We start from the raw sequence: 21527 nt of genomic DNA, 5'->3' as shown, positions 1-21527 counted from the left end.
CCAAAACAAGCAAGCCAGATGAGGACAAAACAAAGGAGAATACAACACAAGAGGGAGCAATATGAAACGGGCGCAGTTCAGGCTCACTTCAGCGTTTCAAACTGCTTTAGAACGGTCTATGTGCCTTGCTCAGGAACCACAAGGGTGCAGCTGCTGGCCCCTGAGGAATCCTGATCACCCTTCTCTTCGTTCCATGCACTTCAGCACAAATTTAACAATATGTACATAGGTGGCTTTTGACCTTAAGAAAGTAGCTATTATACTGGCTGCAAAGACAAGGATTCTAGTGCAACTGAAAGTGAAGAAGAAACTCTTTCTTCTCTGTATTAAACAAATTGCCAGGAACTTATTTTACCATGCAAGGGAAACTTGAATATTAAAGTTTCAGGTTTTCCTTTCTCTCCTTTTCCTTTCCTTTCTTTTCCGCCTTTTTCTTTTATTTTCTTCTTCTCTCCCCTGTTTTTGAAACAGGGGATATGTGTAAAAGTTTATAAAAAATTGTAAAGCTATGGTAATATCTCATTTGTCACTTGTAAAAGCAAAGAAAAATTCTGAGATACTTTTTGCCCTTGGTATGTACAACTCTACACTGTATCATGTCAAAGCGCAAAAAAAGGACTGAATCCCAATGCCACAGAAAAGGACCACTAAGAGCACGGGTACTCTTCTTGCATTCAGGTCTGTTACCTCCTAGAAAACACTTCCCATGCATGGACAATTCAGTCTATGTATCTTTATTCATGCATGTATTGTTTCAAAAAAAGCAACTCTAAGTAGTTTGACATGGCAGCTTGACACATTTATACTACAAATGTTTACAACTTGCAGAATAAGTGGCAAGAATGCTTTTAGTATTATGGAAATGCAGAGTTTTCTGGCTTATGGCATATTCTATCCAAAGTAAGCGGGAGCCTTTAGCAAGGGCAGGAGGAGTATCTCTGATCCTTTGCAAGACACCAAATTCTTAGGAAAAAAATTCTTGATAAGTAGTTTGTCTGTTTGGTTGCAGAGTTTTCATTTAATTGACCAGAGGTTGGCACCACCAAAGTCGTGTGGAAACAGCAGAGAATTCACTTCAGGACAATTATCCATTTGGCACATTCCTTTAAAATGAGGTTTGAGAGCTGTATTTGCAACCATGGAACAAGGGATTTCAAGGAAAGTTCTTTTAATGCAGTCTTACATACTGCTTAAGACACAGGAAGAAAATACTAACACAGCAGCAATAATCTAGGGCTGTCAGAAGTTTGAAATGCAAAGAGCTGGAAAACCATTACCTGTACTGACAGTAATTAAATATGAGCTTTATGAAAGGATACTTAAAGGCAAAAGTTTTCACAGAGCTTATCCCCCAGAGGAGAAGGTTTGTTTTCATTGATGTTGCTATAATCATAACTGTATCTACTACAACCCAGTGGGGAAGAGCTTTCTGCGTTACTGTCCCCCAGAGTTTCAGAATTAGTATCCAGATCCTAGCAGAAATGCGTGTGTACTAAGAGGCTATCAGACTGCCTTCCCTCAACACAAAGGTCCTCCTTTCCTTGTTAGGGAAAGCTAGTGGAGATCTACTGCAACTAGCCTATTCAGGGAAGATGAGAAAACGAAAAAATGGACTAGTCTGGACTAGGCAATAAAGAAATCTGTAATACGCCACAAGCTCATACTGCTCAGATGACTTTGCTCTAGATGAGGGACTTTATCACTTCTGTCACCATTTTACACTCAAGCTATTTTCTAAAGCTGCATTCTTCTGTATTTATACCTGTAAGATTCTGTATGAGCTGGGCCTCTAATTATAGTTTGATCCTTTTGTCTTTAGAAAAAAAAAAGACATTTTGCAAGGAAACATATTGCAAGGCGAATTGTGCCCAGATATAGATTTGCTTGCATGACTTCAATAGCTATGTGCATTATTTTGCACAAACACCTCTCCAATATCTTTTTTTTTTATATTCTACTTCATGGCAATAAAAATATCACGATCTTTATGTAAATGGAGGCTTGGCTATTGCCAGTTAAAAAGGTGTCTTGTGCCAGATGAACTGACCTGTGATTTCTGGACAGACCAGTGCTGACTCTACAAATCCTGAGCCTTTGCTCTCAAGAGGAGCGGCTTCCAATTTCTGATTGGCAGAACCACTGCAAGAGTTGTCCTTAGAGCATCCATTCAGATGGCAGTCATATATTCCCTGGGGCTCTTGAGATGCCTTCTCAGGTCCACCATTCTTGTTTTTAGGATCTTTATTGCCTTGGTGCTGTTTAGATTTGCTTCTTTTTCTCCTATTGTTCTAAATGAAGAAATATTTCAAGAACAGAGACACCACTCAGTGCAACTCGTATAAACTCAAAATATAATCAATAAATTGTCCATGCTCTTAAAATGCCATACAAGTGACATCAGTGTAATGTAATTTACAGGCCATGCTGTGCTATACAACACATTGCATCTGTTCAGCTGAATATATAATCCATTTCAAATAAAATCTGAAGCCTCAAACTGGTTTTCCCCTTCTTTACATACAACTCCTGCATTGCAAAATGGTAACAGAGCTTCTGCTAAGATGCTGCTCAAAATGTTTGCAGTCACTTAGGATAAGCAGTTCCTGACCATCCAGGGGACATCCACACAGTATCATGGACAAACCCTTAAGGCATCACTCTGATCAGGTAGAAAGTGATCACAGAGGACATAGCCTGCCCACTGCTACTGTAGCTCTCCCAGCCATAAAGAGAAGCCTCCATGACAGTGACTCACAGGGCAGCCTCCTGGAACAGCTCCGGCTTGGAGATACGTAAGCATGAAAATCATATCCCAAATATACACTTGAAGTATCTGACTTGATAGTGTCACTAGTGCACGAGTCCTAATGGATGACTCCTGTGCATAAGTTATTTTTACACCTGGCAGCAAAGCCTCTAGCACTATAAGTGGCTGGGACTATCAAGGATACAATTGCTTATTAAAAAATGTTTCTGCATATGGGCTGTTTTGGGATTTGTTCTGTACTTGTCCAGGGGCTGGTTCCCACACACATGCTGTCCCAGAAATTCTGTCAGAACACTGGGCTAGAGAGACAGCAACAGACAAACAAGGTTAAAAAATACACACATTTGCTTTCAAGTATTCTGACTACAGGTGAGAATGAAGTCACCTATGTTAGTAAAGGCAGACAAAGTACTGGCCAAAATAGAAGTACTACATTCAACTACAGACAGCTGATAAAGGGTCTGAATGCTTTGATTCTCAAGAGCAAGTTCTTACCTTCTTTTTCCCTGTCATATTCCATTCCTTTAGAACCTGAGTTGCGCTGCCTAGAGAAAGCAAAGATAAAATATTTCAACAAAAGTTCAGCTATGAAAAAGAACAAGTGTGCTCAAGAACAGTTTCTAGTCTCCTAGCTGGGCAGCATTTCCATTTGTTGTTGCGAATTCTCTTATGTGGGGAGAACAAAATGAGAAACGCGGTCTTCCTTCTTTTTAGTTACCTGTTTTATTTGATTACACTACATACAGTAGATGGGCTTTTTGTGGCCTTCATTCCACAAAGTCATTAAGTGGGTGCCTAACTTAAAGAAATAGCATAAGCCCCAGAAGAATCAACACTCAAATCTCCTGCCCGAAAAGGGAAGCATCTCAGCACCCTAGTATAAACACTGGCTAAACTAGATAGTCCACCCTGAGCTTCCAAAAGTTTTAAAATCTTTTAGCATTTTATCATATACTTCCTATGTTTTATCTGTCATATTCAGAAGACCTAAGAACATAAAAATGAAGACTTAATTAGCACCCAAAACAGTAATTCTGTGGACTCCTGCAGAAATTCTGCATTACACACAGTAAACTTAGGCCTGGCAGAAAAAAATGGTTAAAATTTATATTGAAAAATTATTACAATTTTGTATACTTGAAATTCTGTCTGCCAGTCCTAATGAGTTGGTTAGATAAATTTATGGAACAAAGCAAGAAGAGCCTTGGTCAGACCAGTGCCAGCTGCCACGTTAGAAGAAAACTCTTCTGCATCTTGTTGACATCATTATTTTGTTCTCCTGGACCCTAAAGCTTAAAACAGGTGCTCATGGCAAGCATGCAGCCTGAATCATCATCCAAACTACTATGGCAGTATCAGCCACAATAATCCTTTTAATCGCAACCAGGTTAAAGGTCTCTGCTTGAATTTAAGAATCACTTTACCATCACTGCATCATTCTAGTAAATATTAATTATCCTTTCAAAATGGGTTTCATACTCAGCCATTCTTCTCACTCATTTCAGTGAACTCTTGATGATATTAGCATTAAGAAGTAATGCTGTTTTCAGACCACCATGAGTCATCAACTTGTATTCAGCCAATGACGTGAGGTTTTCAAATGTACCAAAATTATTTTTCTACCACGATAATCCAGATCCAAGATTATCTGGTGAGTCTATCATGCACATTAGAAGATTATGTATCTTGCTAGCAGTGCTAAGCCCAATTTGTTAAATTGTAAGAAAATGTGTGTGGAATCCTTCAAAGCTGTATTTTGTTTCCTAGGACAGAACAACACAGACAGAAGGCTAAGAAAACTTCTATTATGTGTATAACTATACAAATATCTATATTTAGTTATACACATACATACTTATGTACATACAAATACAATTCCCTCTCCTAAAGGTATGCTATCTTTTGACAGACACCACATTTCAGTATGAAGAAATAAACTCAGACATTTGCTGCCCATTTTACTCCCTGCTGCTGAAAATATGTGATTTCACTTGACAGCTTTGTTAACTGTTTTCACAGTATCATCCAACACTCTTTTTGCGTTGGCTGGTGTTGTCTTAGCTTTGCTTCCCTCAGCTTCCCTGTGAATACTACGCACAGTGAGGGTTATTTTAGGGATTCACTCAACTAACCCCAGTTTCCTCCTGTTGGAAATGCACTAACAGTGCAAGTCCCAAAGCCCTCACTTGAACCCACCAGTATATTTTCTTGAACACATCTACAAAGCAGGTGAACAGACCTTCTGATTATGCTTAATTAGGTAAAACTAAGAAAGCAAATAAAACATTTGAACCACAATTTTATTTAACTCAAATTTCACATATTCATAAATTCATAATAGAGACATCATCTCTATGCCACTCCAGATACAAAGCAAGATAGGAGCTGATCTCAGGAAACTAAATTTGAACATTTCTTGATTCAGCATGCAGCACCTCTGAGAGAAGCATTAAATGGAGGTGCTCAGCCTTTTTACTCAGCATGGCTGTCCCCATGCTTTTCACTGCCCACAGCAATGCGTTCTCTGCGATTGCGGTATTTCAATCTTAGCAATTTTTGTCATTCACATGAAAAGATATTTGAAGTGCTAGATTCATTCCATCCACAGTGGCAGCTGAATGGACACATGTCTCTTCTCATGCTGTTTCCAGACAGTAACAGATATTGGCTGTTTTCAAATGCTCAGTTGCAAAGACTTCTGAACTCAAGGCACAATGACCCCAAACTGGTGAAGTTCAAACAAAAATCATTTGAACTGAGGTTACAACAGATTGCTTTTCTTCAACACTTTGTTGCACTCTTGCAAGGCTTGCTTTTGCCCTGTTTCTTCCTCATAGCAGATGATGACACATGGTTATGAAAGCACATCCCCTTTTGAGGAGCCAATGGAAACAACTCATAGACCACAAGTGAGCAATAACTTAAGACAAAATAAATTGAATGAAAGGAACACTGAATAATCATGGAGCAACCCTCCACTACTTTCCCCAGGACACGTATTACAGGAAAACAAAATTATTGTTCATTAGATGCATCACATTTTCATTTCTGTGTGTGTGTGTGCACAAACTCCAGTTTCCATACATCTATCAGAATCTGACTGTGCAGATGCCTGAATGAAGACGCACCATATAGATCTGATGGAATTCTGATGCATTTATAAGTAGTCCAGTTTGCTTGCACCTACTTTTTACATATTGGTAAGTAATTCCTAGTACATCATGATGCTTTTTGGCTGATATATTTTAGTAAATTAATCCAAACCAAACCCAAAACTATTCTGAAGTAAAACAGATATGAAATAAGCAACTTGGTGAGATAGCAAATAAACACTATGAGGCATTTTTAAGATATATAGGGCTTTTGAGACCACTGAACTTTTAAGCAGCCTCAAGCTACAAAGATTTTCAGAGGATTTGCTCATGGTATGCTATTATTCCTGCAAAGAATAGCATACATACAGACTTTGGTGAAATTTCAAAATACTTGCCATTATATATTTATCAGAAAAGTGTTATTTAAATACAAGTGACCTTTCATTAGAGATGGTCTCATGATGCAAAATACAAACACAAATCCAGATTTAGAATGGCTCGAACTTTCAATGGAGTCTTGGTTCAGCCATTATAAATGTCAAGGCTATTTGCAAAATTCAGATTGAGGTTTGAATGTCAATGTATGCATCAAGTTCAGGGGTTTAGGAGCCCAGTTATCTGCTTCAGAACAATCCCAAATTCTTATTGGTTACTGTATCTTCAACAGTGAATCGTATTCTAACATATTTACTTTAAAGAGCATTAACTTTCATGAGAATAAAGAAGGTCTGCAACAAGAATAGCACCAAAAAATGGCAAAGTCAGGTAGAACAGATAAACAGCCATGTCAAACTCATACTGTGAAGAAGCAAAGACGCAGACAGGAGGATCAATTATGAAAAAAACTTTGTGTGTCACAATCATCTGAATTTCAGCAGAACAACAGAATATATTTTGAGCCACTAGAGTCAATGAATACTTCAGCATGCAATTGAATCCCTCATGCCTTAGTGAAAAAGTACACAGTACTCACCATCCATGAAAGCTTGAACAGCCTTGTCTACATTATTATCAAACTGCTGCAATACCAGAACTATCTCATTATTGCTTTTGTTTGGAACAATTGATCGGACTGCATTGATCTGGAAGGAAAAAAAAGGAAGACAATAACATATGGGTTTATCATACTCCTTTAGACAACAAGGTACCTCTGTGCCAATGCATGTTTATATAAATGCACGTTATACATGACACGCTTACAAGTATACAACAATGTATCTGTATGAAGCAATAACCATCCTCTCCCCACCTGGCCTATGCAAATAAAGAAAATGATTTCTTCCAGAAACCAAATCATAGAACTGGTAGCTAGTAAGCCTGGAACCAAATCCTACCCTCAGTCACAGCAGGAGAACTAGCTTAACTAAACTGACAGAATTCGGCCTTATGCTTCTTTCCTAAATGTTCTGTTTGCTGCCATGTGACTTGACAAGACACATCACCTATACAAACTTACAGAGTACACAACTACTTCAACAAGGCTGTTGCATGGCCTTGCTACATCAAAGTTACGATCAGTGGGTTTTTTGACATCTGGAAAACAGTCATATGCATGAAAATAGTCACAGGCTAAAAGAAAACAGTATCATTTTTAATAGCTCTAGTGGCTGCCTAGCATAATTTCAGTTTGCTGCTGCCTAGCATAATTTCAGCTTGCTGTTCCATATATATGCAGCCACAAAGCTTGTGTAACAAAATCCTGAACAAAGGACATGGGAAGCCAAATGCTTCCTTCAGGAAACTCTGCTGATGGATGAGGTGTTACACCTACAGATGATTCTGGCATGCCATGCTTCAATTTCACAGCATTTGCTATTGCTGTATTGTCTTCAGTATCCATTTATACCAAATAGTAATTCAACCCACTATGTTTTAAACAAAATATTCCTACTGGAATCATGTGGATTATTTACTTTCTCATGCCCATGTAATATAGCTGAAAGTAAATAGTAACACGAAACTTAATTACTATATTGTTTTATTGCTAGACAAGCTTTACTAGGTAGTACCAAAATAAAAATACTTGGTTAAACGTAATTAGCAAAACTAACAAAAGCCAATGGTAGTACTCTGAAAAAACAAGAGAATCGGTGCCAAAACCAGTCTAGTTGTTCCAAATCAGCTTTTTGAGCTTCTGTGTCAAGCTATCCAGCATGTATTTACTATTAGAAACTTGTTATTGCACTGCAAATATTTATCCAGCACCCTTCTTTACCATTTTTCTGTGGGAATACATCCTTGATTAGGGTGTACTTTATTTATGCATCACACAGTTGCCATGCTAATTCCTGATTGTGAAGCACTGGTTGTCTTTTTATTGCACTGTGAAATATAATTGTGAAAAAATAATACATGAAGATAGATCTGTTTAAGGGAACTAGGCTTGCTTACATGGTGAGAGCATTCACACTACCTTGTCTTAGCTGTCCATTTAGATGCTGAAGAACAATCTTTCTAGATTCCCTTTGTGGAATATCCATCAGTGGAGACACCAGAAGGTGATTCAGAACACTTAAGTGCTCAGATTTATGACCAAAAAAATCTTATTTTGCTGTTGTATGTTCACCCCACTCCTCAACCACTCTATTTCCCTGTCCTGTATACCAACATAAGCCACGACTCATTGCAGGCTCTGTTAATGCATGGTGACTGAGGGCTCCGACTCACAATGTCTGCTGGACTTAGCTTCAGCACCACAAAAGGTTGTTACTTGCTTCAGCTAAATCCACACAGGATCAAACTTCCTGGAGGATGCTTTCTAGATGAGCTCATCTCACTGTGTAAGGAAGGCCACTTTCTGACTTCAGCAGACAACTTCAGTATATCTACTCAGTATGATCTAGTCTGCTCCTGTCCATCATCCTATCACACATCTCTTTGCAGCTTCACATTTGCCCACAACACATTTCAAGTAGCAAGTCTAGCCTTGGACAACTCGGGCCACAACCATAATCTAGAGGGCAGTGAAGTTAAATTGCTTGTCTACTTCCCAGGGACCCTTTCCAAAGGCCTATCTAATCGTTTGTCTAATGTTGTCTATGACTGGGCAAAGCTTGCCCACAAGCTAAGTCCCAACCCAACAGCTAGCTGCTTTGGAGTCTCTAGTGAACACAGGTAACTTCATGTTGGAAGTTCAGACAGGGTAGGCTGTCAACTGGACCACTTGTACCAGGGGCTGTTGTTGCCAGAAACAACCCAGAAAATCTGTCTGCTCAAGCTTCTCTCTTCAGCTGTTGTGTACACACGGGGAGGGAAGTAGCGAGTACAGCTCTCTATGCACTGCAGGCATTCAAGTGAAAACAAACGCAAGTCAACAGGATGTGCAGAGAAAGCCCTGGAAAAAGGAGTTTTATTCACCTTCTGATTGTGGGCACAGGCATGCTATTTACTGATAAAGCTGCAACAAGTATGAACTGAGCTGGCTCCATAACAATAAAAGTTGGCAAAGACACTAGGGTAGAGCAGGCCACAAGCTGCAGTCCATTTTATGTTCAAGCTGGTAGTTGCCAAACATTTCCACCATGTGGATTACATCTTCATATTCTCACAAAAACCTCCCCTCTTCTTTCACAATCATGTGGATCATCTCTCTGCCTACTCAAAATTGCATAATCTCCTTGTGGCAACTGCTTACAGGAAAAATAGTAAAAGGAAACATCTAGTGTATTCTAACCATCTTTAAATATAAGCATGGGAATTTCATATGGCTTCTAGGTCCTTCTTTGCTATGAAAGGTCTGGAAGCCTCAAGAAGCATCTGGAAACAACAAAGTAAGGCCAAGACCACAGGATGGATCAGGCAACTTGCCACACACTGCAGTTTGGAAACTTCTTAAAGACATTAAGAAGAACAGCTGTGGGGTGGAGAACACTGACACACAAGAACTCGACCAGGCAGACTATGTTTAAGACTACAGAATCTACTGAAGACTTTGTTTGCACTGTATGGTCTTTGTTAAGAAATTTTTGATTAATAGAAAAACTATTAAAACTAGATTAAAAGCTAAACTGTGCTTCATCTGACTAGTACTATGACTAAATAAAAAAAGGTTATGGAAACATTCTAGTTGTGAAGGTAACCCAAAAAAAGCAAGATGATGATCTTAGAAAGAATACTTGCCAATACAGAGAAAAGAAATTAAGCATGTGATCAACACTGTGGACACATTCCCGTTTTAGTTGGACTATATAAAAATTAGATTTAGGGAACATTAATGTACTGCAGAGCTCAACAGTTCTACTGCCAAAACCCAACAGTATCCTCTGTTGACTGTTGTACAAAATACACATTTGTTTATCTTTCCATTTAGAAAATAAAAACGTTAATTTTCATGAAAAAAAACCTCAGGAAAAGAACATCAGATTGCAAAGTAAAGCATCCAGGGCTTAGGAAATTCCAAATCAGAAGTTGCTTACACTTAATCTGCTTCCCTTGTGTATGTATGCTATGATACCCAGGACACCTACAAGTTGTTAGTGTTTCTGCTTTCCAGATTTCTGCAGTGACTTATGTGGGATAAGATAGAGGAAAACTAAAATTTGCAACCAGTAGGATATGTCAATATTAAGAAAAAAACAAAATATATATACTGTTCTGTTCAGAAACAACAAAAGCAGATATAAACCCAGAAGTCCAACAGAGGAGAAATCCCAAAAGGTTTTGTTCTAAAATAAAATATTTTGTCTTAAAATTTTTTAGGAACAAAATGGAATAATGTTACCATATTTTTTCTGGAATTTCAAAGACAGATCTTGTGCCAGGCATCAGGTCTCCAACGCATGCACTGTGTCACTGATGTTTTCATCCAGAATACACTGGAACTATTGTATACAGGCAATGAAAAAGTCAGCGATTTCTGGACATCCAGAAATTATTGACAAATGGCTACAAGTCTCAAATTGGGACCTGACAGCATACCTGGGAGGAGGACAAGGCACACTGAGGGAGACTAGGCCATATAACAGCCTTAGCCCAGAAATGCAAATGTCAAGGTCCCTGATATTTCACCTCTTAGTCCTTTCGCCCTGGTTTCAAAAATACGTGTAGATTTCTACGTTTGAAGCTCAGGTCTTTCCCCACATGCAAAATGTGTCCCATATATTTCTGGAAAGGGACACAGTGATACAAAAGCAAAAGCCAAAGGAAGGGGTAGGCAACCTTCCTGACAGAGTAAGCCTAACACAAATGCATTTCTACAGCTGAAGGTCATAAGAGACATATCGCAGACTGTGATGAACAGAGGCACAGCAGAGCCCCAGGAACACTTGACAGATACAAGATGACAAGTGGGAAATATATTAAAGGGAGGGATGTGAGCTGGACCTAGGCAGCCCAGGTATGCTGGCTCCCCTCTGCTTCACCTGTTAGTTCAGGTGATAAACCAGTCCTTTTGCTATTACAGCTATACACCTCAACTGCTTACAAGTCTCCAGCTGCTTGAGAGAAGTCAGTTGCTTCCCAATCAAGAAAACTATATAGAGCTCACTTTTATTAAAGGTGTGGTAGGGTGATTCCAGGGCAGGAGATAATTCCCAGCTTTATCTCTCTGAACTTATAGTCCTCAAACTTACCAAGAACATCCATCTTCTGAACATGTAAGCAACAGATTATGGAACTAGAATAATCCAATATTGTATGACTTCTCATCAACAAATTCCTTTTTAAAAATATTTAACAGCCTAAAGGATAAAGTACAAGATCCAAAGAATTTCCTAACATGCAGTGATACTGCATTAATACCTAACAGTCTGCAACAACAAACTCACAGCAGTCTACTTTATTAGATTTATGGGGGAGGGGGGAGGGGACAGACAACAAAACAGTTTTTTCCTACTCACTGAAACTTGATCATAGGAGAAAAACATTACCAGACAGACTACAGGGAAGTCAACTATTTTAATGACTTTGTGAATCATCCTGTCTTTATCCAGTGTAGATTCCCAGTGAACTTCTGTCATCAGCTGGATGCTAGACAAGCATTCCAGGACACGAAGAGAATTCAGTAACATACCTTCTGAACCACAGATAATTGTGCTGTTAATGTCAGCATTAGTTGAGAAGCTGTCACTGACAGTATTTAAATTCCTGGGCTTTCCCTCCTGTAGCCTGACTGGAAAGCGCATTTCTTTGTTTACTACTAAGATGACTTGCTCAGAACTTCAGCTTACAAAAGCTACTTTAAAGCAATCACAGATCTAAAATATAAAGCTGTGATCTTGAAAACAACGGCGCACGCTCATGAACATGGAAGGCAGAACCCACGTCCACCTCCATTTAAACCCACAATCCAGAGACCTACCTTGCAAGCGTGCATTTAACTCCTGTGGACCTAGCTACTCTTCTGGATAAGGCTGAAGTTAGTTCAAAGTTTAGAACGCTTTTCTGAGCTGAAGTCTTAAGCACACACTTAGCTTGAAATGCTTGTTCAAGCCCTGTTAAAGTTGCTGCAATTTGAGCAAAGTTGCATCTCATCAGGACCAGAATTCCACAGTCATGAGGTTGTTTTTATCAGTCTCTTACACAAATTGCTGAGGACTGCCCAGAAGTGATATCAAAATTGAAAAAGGTTCCAAGTCCCCTCAGATAAGCTGTTTCTACTCCAAAATAAAATCCCCAATGTCTGATCAGATATACTTGACTATTTTCCTGAGGATTACTGTTAAACTATAGGCAATCTCACTTGGGGCAAATTTTTGGCTCGCCTAAAAAAAAATTCAGCAACAGGTTACTTCTGAGGAGCATGGCACACAGGAGAGGAGGACACTGAAATTCTAACCTCTCATGGTATCTTACCTGAAGTCCTCATGAACACCCATGTCATGAGACTTTCCTGATAAGTCAAGCTCAAAAAGAAATACAGCCTGCCTGAAAGTTTTGACAGCAGATTACCTACTCCACATCCAGAACCAAGCTGACATTGCTGTGTATTCCTCCGAGCCCTTTAGGTTCTATATCAAGTTTCCAATGGTTCCCAAGCAACTGTAACAACATGGAATCAATTGCTGCCTGTTTGCTGCTCTACTCCATCTGCTCCCCCTTGGCATCATCTCAAAGAGGATGTTTCTGGTGAATAAGTAACATATCCAGGGTTCAGAGAATTTGTTTATATAGTTCTGACATAGTGACAAATTAAACTTCTTTGCTGAAAGCTTACGGCTGTTCTGAAACCCCTGAACACAGCTGCTCTAATCCCCTTGAAGTAAGTTACTATTATGGTCACTTATTCCGTTAGAAATATTCTTACTTATGCTTGGTTAGGAACGCTAATGCAGATCCACCTTTGCTTTGTACTAAACATTAAGATCAATAGATTTTTCTCTAAGTTAGGAGCTAAATTAATTTAGAAGTATGGTTATCAACAAATACACAGACATTTTTCTACTTTACTTTTACTGCATGACAGTAGCAAATCTTTATGTACACATATACACCATAGATACCTACTGCAACTGAGGACAGGTAGCAGTGTAGGCCACGTTCAACTAGATTACACCTGCACTGGGGGTTGACCCAAATCCTGCAAGAGGAGCAAGGAAGGAGGGCTATCTGCAGAACTCTGCTCGTTTCTATAATCTGGGAATTCAGCATTAGCAGATGTCCTGGCTACACTGGGCAGGAAAATGCATTTTAAAAACACTTAATGGCAGAATTTTTTAAGGTTTTGAAGACTCCTACACAAACATATTTCATAAATACAATTTGACTTTGCCGCATTAAGAGCACATTTCTTATGTCGGAGACATTTTTCCAGAAGCTTCACTAAAATCATGACACACCGAACAAGTGTTGTTAACAATCTTCTTTGGGCAAAATAACAGCTTTGATCAGGACTGCACCTCTTTCCACTATACGACCTGTTTATTGCACTGATACCTTCGGATCATTTATCCCCAATAAGCACTAAACAAATTCTACTTGCTGCAGTAAACTACTTTAGGCAATCATCATGGATTTATTATGTCGCCCCTGTCCCTCAAATTTGTACACTAATTAAATGGAAAAACCAGACATTTCAAGAACCCTGAAAGAACACATGAAAAAGTTTGGCCCTGAATCTATAATATCCTTAACCCAAGTTAAATGGCACATCAAGTGACACAAATGCATTTTGATCAACTTTGCTGGTCTTTGGATTAAGTCCATCTACTTCAACACATGGGTAAGGAACAGCTGCAAGGGTCAACTTTAAGGAAACCTAGTGAATTCATAGATTGGAAACTATCTGCTTTTGTAATGTATGACTTTAAATTTATATACTACTTCCATTCCTTCCACTATGAATCCTACTCTTTCCTTGCATGCTATTGCTTATGAAAGCCACAGTTGTGGTGTAATGTAAACAAAACTGTGAACTGCCCAAAACACACCTGAATAAAATTTCCTTCTTGCAGTTTATGGAACAAATCTGCCCCACTGCTCCTACAGCTCTGACACTTGAAATGACAAATGAAAAAGCAAGCCTTTCAGGAGAACTTCAGTGGAACTTCACTCATAAGAGAATCCCAAGAGGAAGATTTTCATCTGAATGAGTATTTTGCTAGTTCCAGCTGACACCAGACCTCACTTGTTCAAACATGTTTAGACACACAATAAAAAAAAAAAAAAAGATAGGCCCAAAAGCAATTCCTGAAGTTGGAACAATTCCCAATATTTCTTTGGATCAAAACCAAAATCACATCCCAGAGCTGAATGGCTGTCCTGGGGAGTGCCTGATATTCACTCTTCTCTTGTTAAACTAAGAGGGTCTAATTGTTGCAGGAGACAATACATCGCTTGTATTCCTCACTCCAATTGCTGCTTCTTTGGAGGCCTTGTCATTCAGAATCTCAGCACCTCTTCTGGTGATGTACTAGGTTAATGCTTGAATACTTCCACTAATTTTATGGAATTATTTTGGATTTAAGCCAATGAGTTTGGGCCATTTCATCCCTTAATCCAGTGAACTTGTGTGCTTATGATCTGAACTACGTATAACTCTCAGTCTCCGAAAATCGTGATACTAGAAAACACGTCCTTAGTTACACTGTATTTTCAGGCACAGATACATATAATCAGAGGCAAAACAGAGACTGGCATAGTGAAGGAAGACTATAGCAAGGGTAAGGGCAGAGGGAATTATTCTGAGGGAGATCCTGATGGTAAACTTCTCCTTGTACTAGCTATGCAGGCATGTAACAACGCTTGCGGCTGCTGAAATGCAGAACTTGTGTTATTCCAGAAAATATGGTAATCAGAACAGTCCTGGCTCCCAACAAGAGTATCACAGCTGCTGGAGCCTCTGCCAACTATGGAAACTTCCGTTAGCCTTCCTGACATCACATTTATATAAATCTCTCGGGGAGGGGGGGGGGGAAAGACATAAACTAGAATGTTTAACCTATTGACTTTATGAACTATTTCAGCTGAAATGCCAAGAATGAATTATACAAGTATCAGTACTACAGAAGCATTCTCTCATTCTCTTATGACTCAAATTAGGGGTAGGGTCTTACAGAGCCTGTGTGTGAGCATAATGCCCAAAATGTCTACCTCGGCCTCACATCACCTTTAAAGCAGTGGCAGAGGTCTTATTTCCTTGGAAACTGGAAGCTGATCATGGAAAGAAGATAGGGAAAGGCAGAACAAACATGATGCTAAAACTTCATGGGCTCTGTACTACATTTTTGTCACAGAGAAACAATATCCAATTTAAGGAGAAACTTGTGTTTTACTTCTGCAGAAACTTAGAAGAATAAGTATTTGTGTGGACATGTACAGCTCCTTTGGCTTCATTCAAGTCCTAGCAGGATCAAAGTCTTAAATATATTTACAATCTGTAAGCATTGAGGTAGAAGAAAGGAAGAACTGGGAAGGAACTGTATTCTATTCTGTTCTTTTTAACAAGGTCTGCTTATATTTCTGTTGATGGCAATGGATTTGTGGAGCTTAGCAAAAGTAATTAAATTTATAAATCTTGGGTTTGTTTCCCAGAAATACTCCCTGCAAAAATGTGGATAAAAGTAAATATTAAACTCATTGCTTCAATGTTGTGTAGCATGATCATGTCTTGCTCTGTAAGTTTTCTAAGTGAGAAAGGGATTTGATTTTGATTCTCTTACCAGGATAGTGTAAATATGTCTGCTTTTCAAATGTGCATAATAAGTCCTTATGTTTTAACAGTCTGTGTGCAAATGTAATTAAAGCCAACTCAGCAGGACTTATCTGTTCAACCCTTTCCTTGTATTTCTAGTGCATTACTCAGAGGGTTCTAAAGCTACAGTTGCTTGAGAGTTACTCAGTTTGTTGCTGACAGAAAGAGCCACAATACTGTAAACCGAATATGAGATGTCAAATGGAGGTTCTGTGCAACCACAATTTAATCTCATTTTAAAACAAGACAGACTTGTCCAGGTAAAGCACCAAACTGAGCATGCTAGCTTCTCAGCTGATGTATGTAGAGTTCACCAGGTTTATGCTGTTCAGTCACTAAGCCTTTACTTAGTAGGTCATTAGTCTATATTTTCCAGAATAAAACCCAGCGATTTTGCAATAAAATGTTAACTGCTGTTAAACTAAGTTTTCACTTTGGCAAAGGGATTTAGTGGCACTAAATACTGATGGAAGATAAAGGAACAGAGAGAGGAATTATTTACAGAGTGTATTGATTCAATTATTTTCCTGCCTTAAAATATATATGCTCATAAACATTTGATTTTAGATACTCCCAGCAGATATCAAACTTGGAATAGCAGATATCTAGTGTGAATAAAAGTTATGTTACAGTTCTTCATTCCTAAACTAGCAAAAGACAAACAGATGACTTGTAAAATCCTGCACTTGAAAAACTGACTAAATTAATTAAAACTAAAGTCAAGCTACACAGTAAATAGGCAGAACTTCAATTGATTTACTGAGTTGCATTTTCAGAGTTACTGTAACTCACCTTCCAGAACTCTGGTACTAGGGGATAGGATTTGATGACATTACTTTCTCTTGCAAAATCCATCATGCTACTCAATATTTAAACCCTGTGCTGTTATTAAGAACTAAGAAAGGCACTTATCACTGAAATACAGATTCACGTTGACATTCTAATCTTCAAGCACAATGAGTGATTCAGGAGTTAACAACAAATATGAGGAAAAACTACTCAAAAAGCAGGCACCTGGGCAATGCAACAGGTGAGGAATTGTCTCCCCATCAGGGGAAATAAAGCAAAAGTTCTACATCCTTTTGAAAGCAAAGAAAGTGAGTAAGCAGTGAAAGACAGTCACAACAATCTGAACAGAAACTCATTCCCACCTGAACTACTTAGTATAAATCATCACTTGCTATGCTGTTTCCTCAGCAGCTTCATTCATGTATTGGTGGGCAGGTAACAGTTTGTAACTGTTCTTTCAGGAAACATCATTAGCAAACAAACTTGAGGAAACCTAGTTTCAGGCTCAGTAGTTGTCATGGTTCATCAAGTCTTTATAAGCCAAATGCGATGTCTAAGCCATTAACTACTAGTCATGATCAGTTCTGAGAAATACATTACGCAACTTAAAAGTTCATTATTTGTGAACTCAGAAGTGAAACAGCAAGTTAACTAAAAATCTGACTACTGATCTCTAGTTCAAGGCTATTTCTTTCCTCTGTCATGCGGTGGTGTGTTGTATTACATCTTAATTCTCTATCAATTCTTGCGACTTTTCTGGATTGGAAAGCCACATTTATAGTATCTTGCACACATTCCTCAGGTCAAATGATTTTTTCCTTGTTATTGGTCCACCTAACTGCAAAACTGAAGTTAGGCAAATCTTTTTCTGAATTATTTTTTCTGTCAGCTCAGGAAAAGAGTTAATCCAAGGAATCATACAGAAATTTTTATTCTTTTCCTTTCCATTGACAGGCTTAGAGAGAAGAGAATATTTTACATGCCTGCTGCTCTGCGGGATGTGTAATGTGCCACAGGCAGGTCTTATGATACAGCGGAAGACGACTACATTTCTCAGTTTCACATTGCCCTCACTGTTCTGTATTTCATTGGTATTTAATCAGTCATGATCCATTCTTCTTGTGCATCTTTCATGAAGTACATGGGCCTAATCAACTTTTCACTGATACCTGGACAAACTTGGGCTCACTGACAGAATTGAATTCTGGTCTTTAACATTTATCACTGCCTTAAAATCTATACCAGAGAGCCACACTGGGCTTAGTAAAGCTGTAAATCAAGGAACTCATTAGCCCTCTCCGAACTTCCTAAATGCAAAGCTCCATCTCTCTTTCCAAACATGAAATAGAACAAAACCTGATTTTATAAAAGATGATGATTCAGGTAAACTCTCAAAATCTTGGCTTCTTTTAAAGAACAACCCTATGATGTTATACTCCTACAGTCTTCCCACTTCTCTCTCTCTCCCCCCCTGCCTTTTTTCCTATTCTTTGACAGATGTTCCGGTCTCCTATTTATGTTGGTGGGGAGTAGCTATAGGTTAGATTCTCTTCACAATCTGCCTGCTGGGAGTCACAAAAGATCTCCTGACCTACCTCATATTTGTACACTAATTAGCTTTAGGTCCTTTACTGCTCCTGAAAGGGTGGTGAGGCTTTAGCACTAGCCAGGATATGGAAAGGACATACTCAAGCACATAGAACACAGTTAAAAGCAGAGCTACTTGCATAGGAAAAAACCCTACTCTTCTCAGGCCCTGTAATTTTAGGAATTGCCTTTAAGTAGTACAGGTATGAATTTTTTGGTCAGAAAAATTATTTTCTAAGGGGTGTGTGTCTTCAAAGGTTGTATTTTGTACAGCAGCAATCATCACAGAGTGCTATTCTCCACAGCATCAGCATGCACAGGAATCACAAAGGAATAAGAGAAGTCTCTCTGACAAAACATTGTCTCTCTGCAGAAAAGCAAAAATGTTTCTTACCAACAAAGATTAATACACTAATCCTATCAATACCTGCCTGTGTACTTAACTTTATGCAGAGAGTCAATGCATATTAAAGTTAAGTATGTGAACGGTGTTTGAAGGAGCAGGGATGAAATATGTATGCAAATATCACTTTGGTTTGCACTGTACTGTTACTTGAACCTACCTTTTCCTTGATATTTACAGGAGAATTGATTTCTGCCATCTCTCTTCAGGTGAGAATATTGTCTGTGAAAGAAGAAAAAAACCAAAGAGATTAATTTGGAGGTTTTAATCCCAACCTATCAAAGCTACACCTTTAAAGACTCATTGCATGTGCTTACCTATAAGCATTAGAGAAACATGAGAACACTTAATGTCCTGCACAGCAGTGCTCAATCTTGCCAAAAAGCAAAGCTAGTCCAAATTTCATACTTTCCCCAGATTAGTTCTGCAAACGCATTTTAAAAATGCCTCATGGTTATGAATCTGGATAGATGGGGTATCATGCTTCTCCCAGCCATGTCTCTTGGACCCTATTCATTATTACTTGATACCTTTGAGGTTATAAAGAGAATGAATACCTTGGACAAACTAAAAGCTCCTGTTTTCTTATTCACCAGCAACCTCAATTTTTGCCAGAAAACTTGTCTGAAGATCCCATCTTAAGAAGCAGCTAAATGTGCCAGGAGGGTAGGCTGACAAGTGCTGCATGGCTTTTTTTTTTTTTTTTTTTTAATTCGGAGGATTTAGCCACAGAGCTCCTATTGAAACTAACAGGGTCTGTACAGCTAAATCTCCAAGTCTGCTCTGAAAACTTGGGCACATGAATGGAATTTGCATGTGATTAAGAAACCCTGCAATATGCTTTCTATTTCCAGTTATGTAGCTGGGTAAGTGAGAGACACTGTAACCACATGATGAAGAGTTAAAAAAGGGAAGGGAGTCCAGTTGCCTAATCCTGCTTCCATCAAAACCAACTGCCTTAGACTTCAGTAAGGAACAGGCTTGAATCTTCACATTTTAAAATTAAGTCACACACAAAGAATTACAGCAAAGACTAAGTCAAATGGAACAAAAGCTTGGTTCGCTCACCAAATTTAACTCTATTGTACACCGATAAGAAGGTACAGATGTACATAAATGAGAATGAAATCTTAGTTCCTTCCAAGTGTTTCAGTTGAAGCACTTCTTCCTTTTCCCCATTTGAGCCCTTTGCTATGTGGGCTGATATAAGAGTCCCCATAATTCTTCTAAATCTCTTTTAATGCACTTAAACAATCCTCCCTTAACTCCTGCTTTGAAACATAGCACTTCAGTGGAGTTCAAACTCCAGAAACTAAGTGCTTCTATTACAGTATCCACTGATAGCATTTAAATCTTGTTACTAATTTTTTTATGCATCCATTTTCTAATTAGAGAGATGAGATTCAAGGAAGCACATTTTCAAAAATAACGTGACTTTGTGGTAAATGGGGAAGAGACGATAGGAAGAAGAAAAAAGAATGAATTTTTGAGTTTTGGTCTGATGAAGAGCAGACACCCAGTGAGATATGGAAACCCTCAAAAATAAGGTGCCAGAAGAAAAAAAATAACTCTTTCCACTGCCAGTTATTAAAAAAATGCTTGAAATGAGTGAGGTTCCTCCTGCCATCTCTATTTTACTATACCATGAACAGATACTCTCTATTAAAACTCACATACCTTATACCTAGTCAGTGGCTCAACCACTTTGCCAAGACACTGAGCCGGAGTCTCACTATGTCCGATAAGACTTCTTCCTGGCAACTGGGCCACTCCATCACTCTGAATGCCTTACTGTCTGCTGGATCAGAAGGTTCTGCTCCCTGCCCCTCCTTAAATCAAGGATGAAAGAGCTCAAACTAGTTTCTTTGTCAAACCCACCCAATGGCTAAAAGCAGCGTTATAAAATGTCTGGAGAGAGCAGGCAGAAAGATCGCACAGCATATGAGCTTGAGGCAACTCGATTTCCAATATTTAGTGCGTTCCAACAATTAAAGTGTTGAGAAATGACTGTAGTCTCTAGTCCCTATATAACATTTTTTAATGTACTTCTTGTCTTTTGCTGTCAGCTATTTCTCATGCCAAATGGGCACAGAACATGAGATATAGGTCATCAAATTTCCCATGCAGACTGGAAAACTTAGCTCTAAAATTACTCTGTTAAGTCTTTATCTCCCTTACTGCTTTTCAGAAAAGTATGTCTTCTACCTAGTAACATCAAAACCATGCTGGGCTGATGTTATTCTCTTTTTAATAGATAATCGTATGTTGAGGAATATTTAAGGAATTTGACTAGTTTGCCCTTATATCTACTATCTAGCTGCTTTTGTAACATTACAGACAACTGATGGAAGCCTGCCCTCTTGCATACCAATTTAAATACACTTAATCTGATCCAACACCTTATAACAACATTAACAAAAAAAAAAAGGAAAAAACGGTTCTTGATGAACCAACACACAGCACAGAAGCAAGTACAGTAAGGATTATAGCTAACAAACCCTTCTGGCCTTAAAATAAAAAACAATAAATAATGGGAAAAGATCTTTGTCACTGAAATCTTCAGGTTCTGCTTTTTCAGCATATATTTTATTAATTTTGTAGCCAAACCGTACATTTTAAAACTGCATCTTGTATGAAGCAAATTAATCCCAACAATTGTACTTTGTGAAAGCCCCACGCCTCTCAATTTATGTTGCTTCAAAGATACTACCTAAATAATTCTTCAAATTTAATTTGCTGATTAAACCCTACCACAGC

The 21527-nt window shown here is 38.5% G+C and overlaps 1 protein-coding gene across 6 annotated transcripts in view; it reads right to left on the bottom strand.

Annotated features, from left to right (window-relative positions):
* The window catches only part of SPATS2L (spermatogenesis associated serine rich 2 like), a 163984-nt gene that overhangs the window by 27889 nt on the left and 114568 nt on the right, over nt 1-21527 (bottom strand). For all 6 annotated transcript variants that reach the window (XM_087734315.1, XM_087734314.1, XM_087734318.1 and 3 more), the window contains 4 exons: nt 18931-18992; nt 6836-6944; nt 3263-3312; nt 2048-2288 (listed from right to left, as the gene is read on the bottom strand). In XM_087734315.1, the coding sequence (XP_087590441.1) occupies nt 2048-2288; nt 3263-3312; nt 6836-6944; nt 18931-18969 (439 nt within the window). In that variant the 5' untranslated portion in view covers nt 18970-18992. The remainder of the gene's footprint in view (nt 1-2047; nt 2289-3262; nt 3313-6835; nt 6945-18930; nt 18993-21527) is intronic.

This window comes from Nipponia nippon, unplaced genomic scaffold (genome assembly GCF_047370975.1).
Source record: "Nipponia nippon isolate SJK-2023a ecotype South Korea unplaced genomic scaffold, ASM4737097v1 scaffold_5, whole genome shotgun sequence".
NCBI classification, from domain to species: domain Eukaryota; kingdom Metazoa; phylum Chordata; class Aves; order Pelecaniformes; family Threskiornithidae; genus Nipponia; species Nipponia nippon.
Note: the sequence above shows the minus strand (reverse complement) of the source record. Positions and strands in the feature narration are given on the sequence as shown.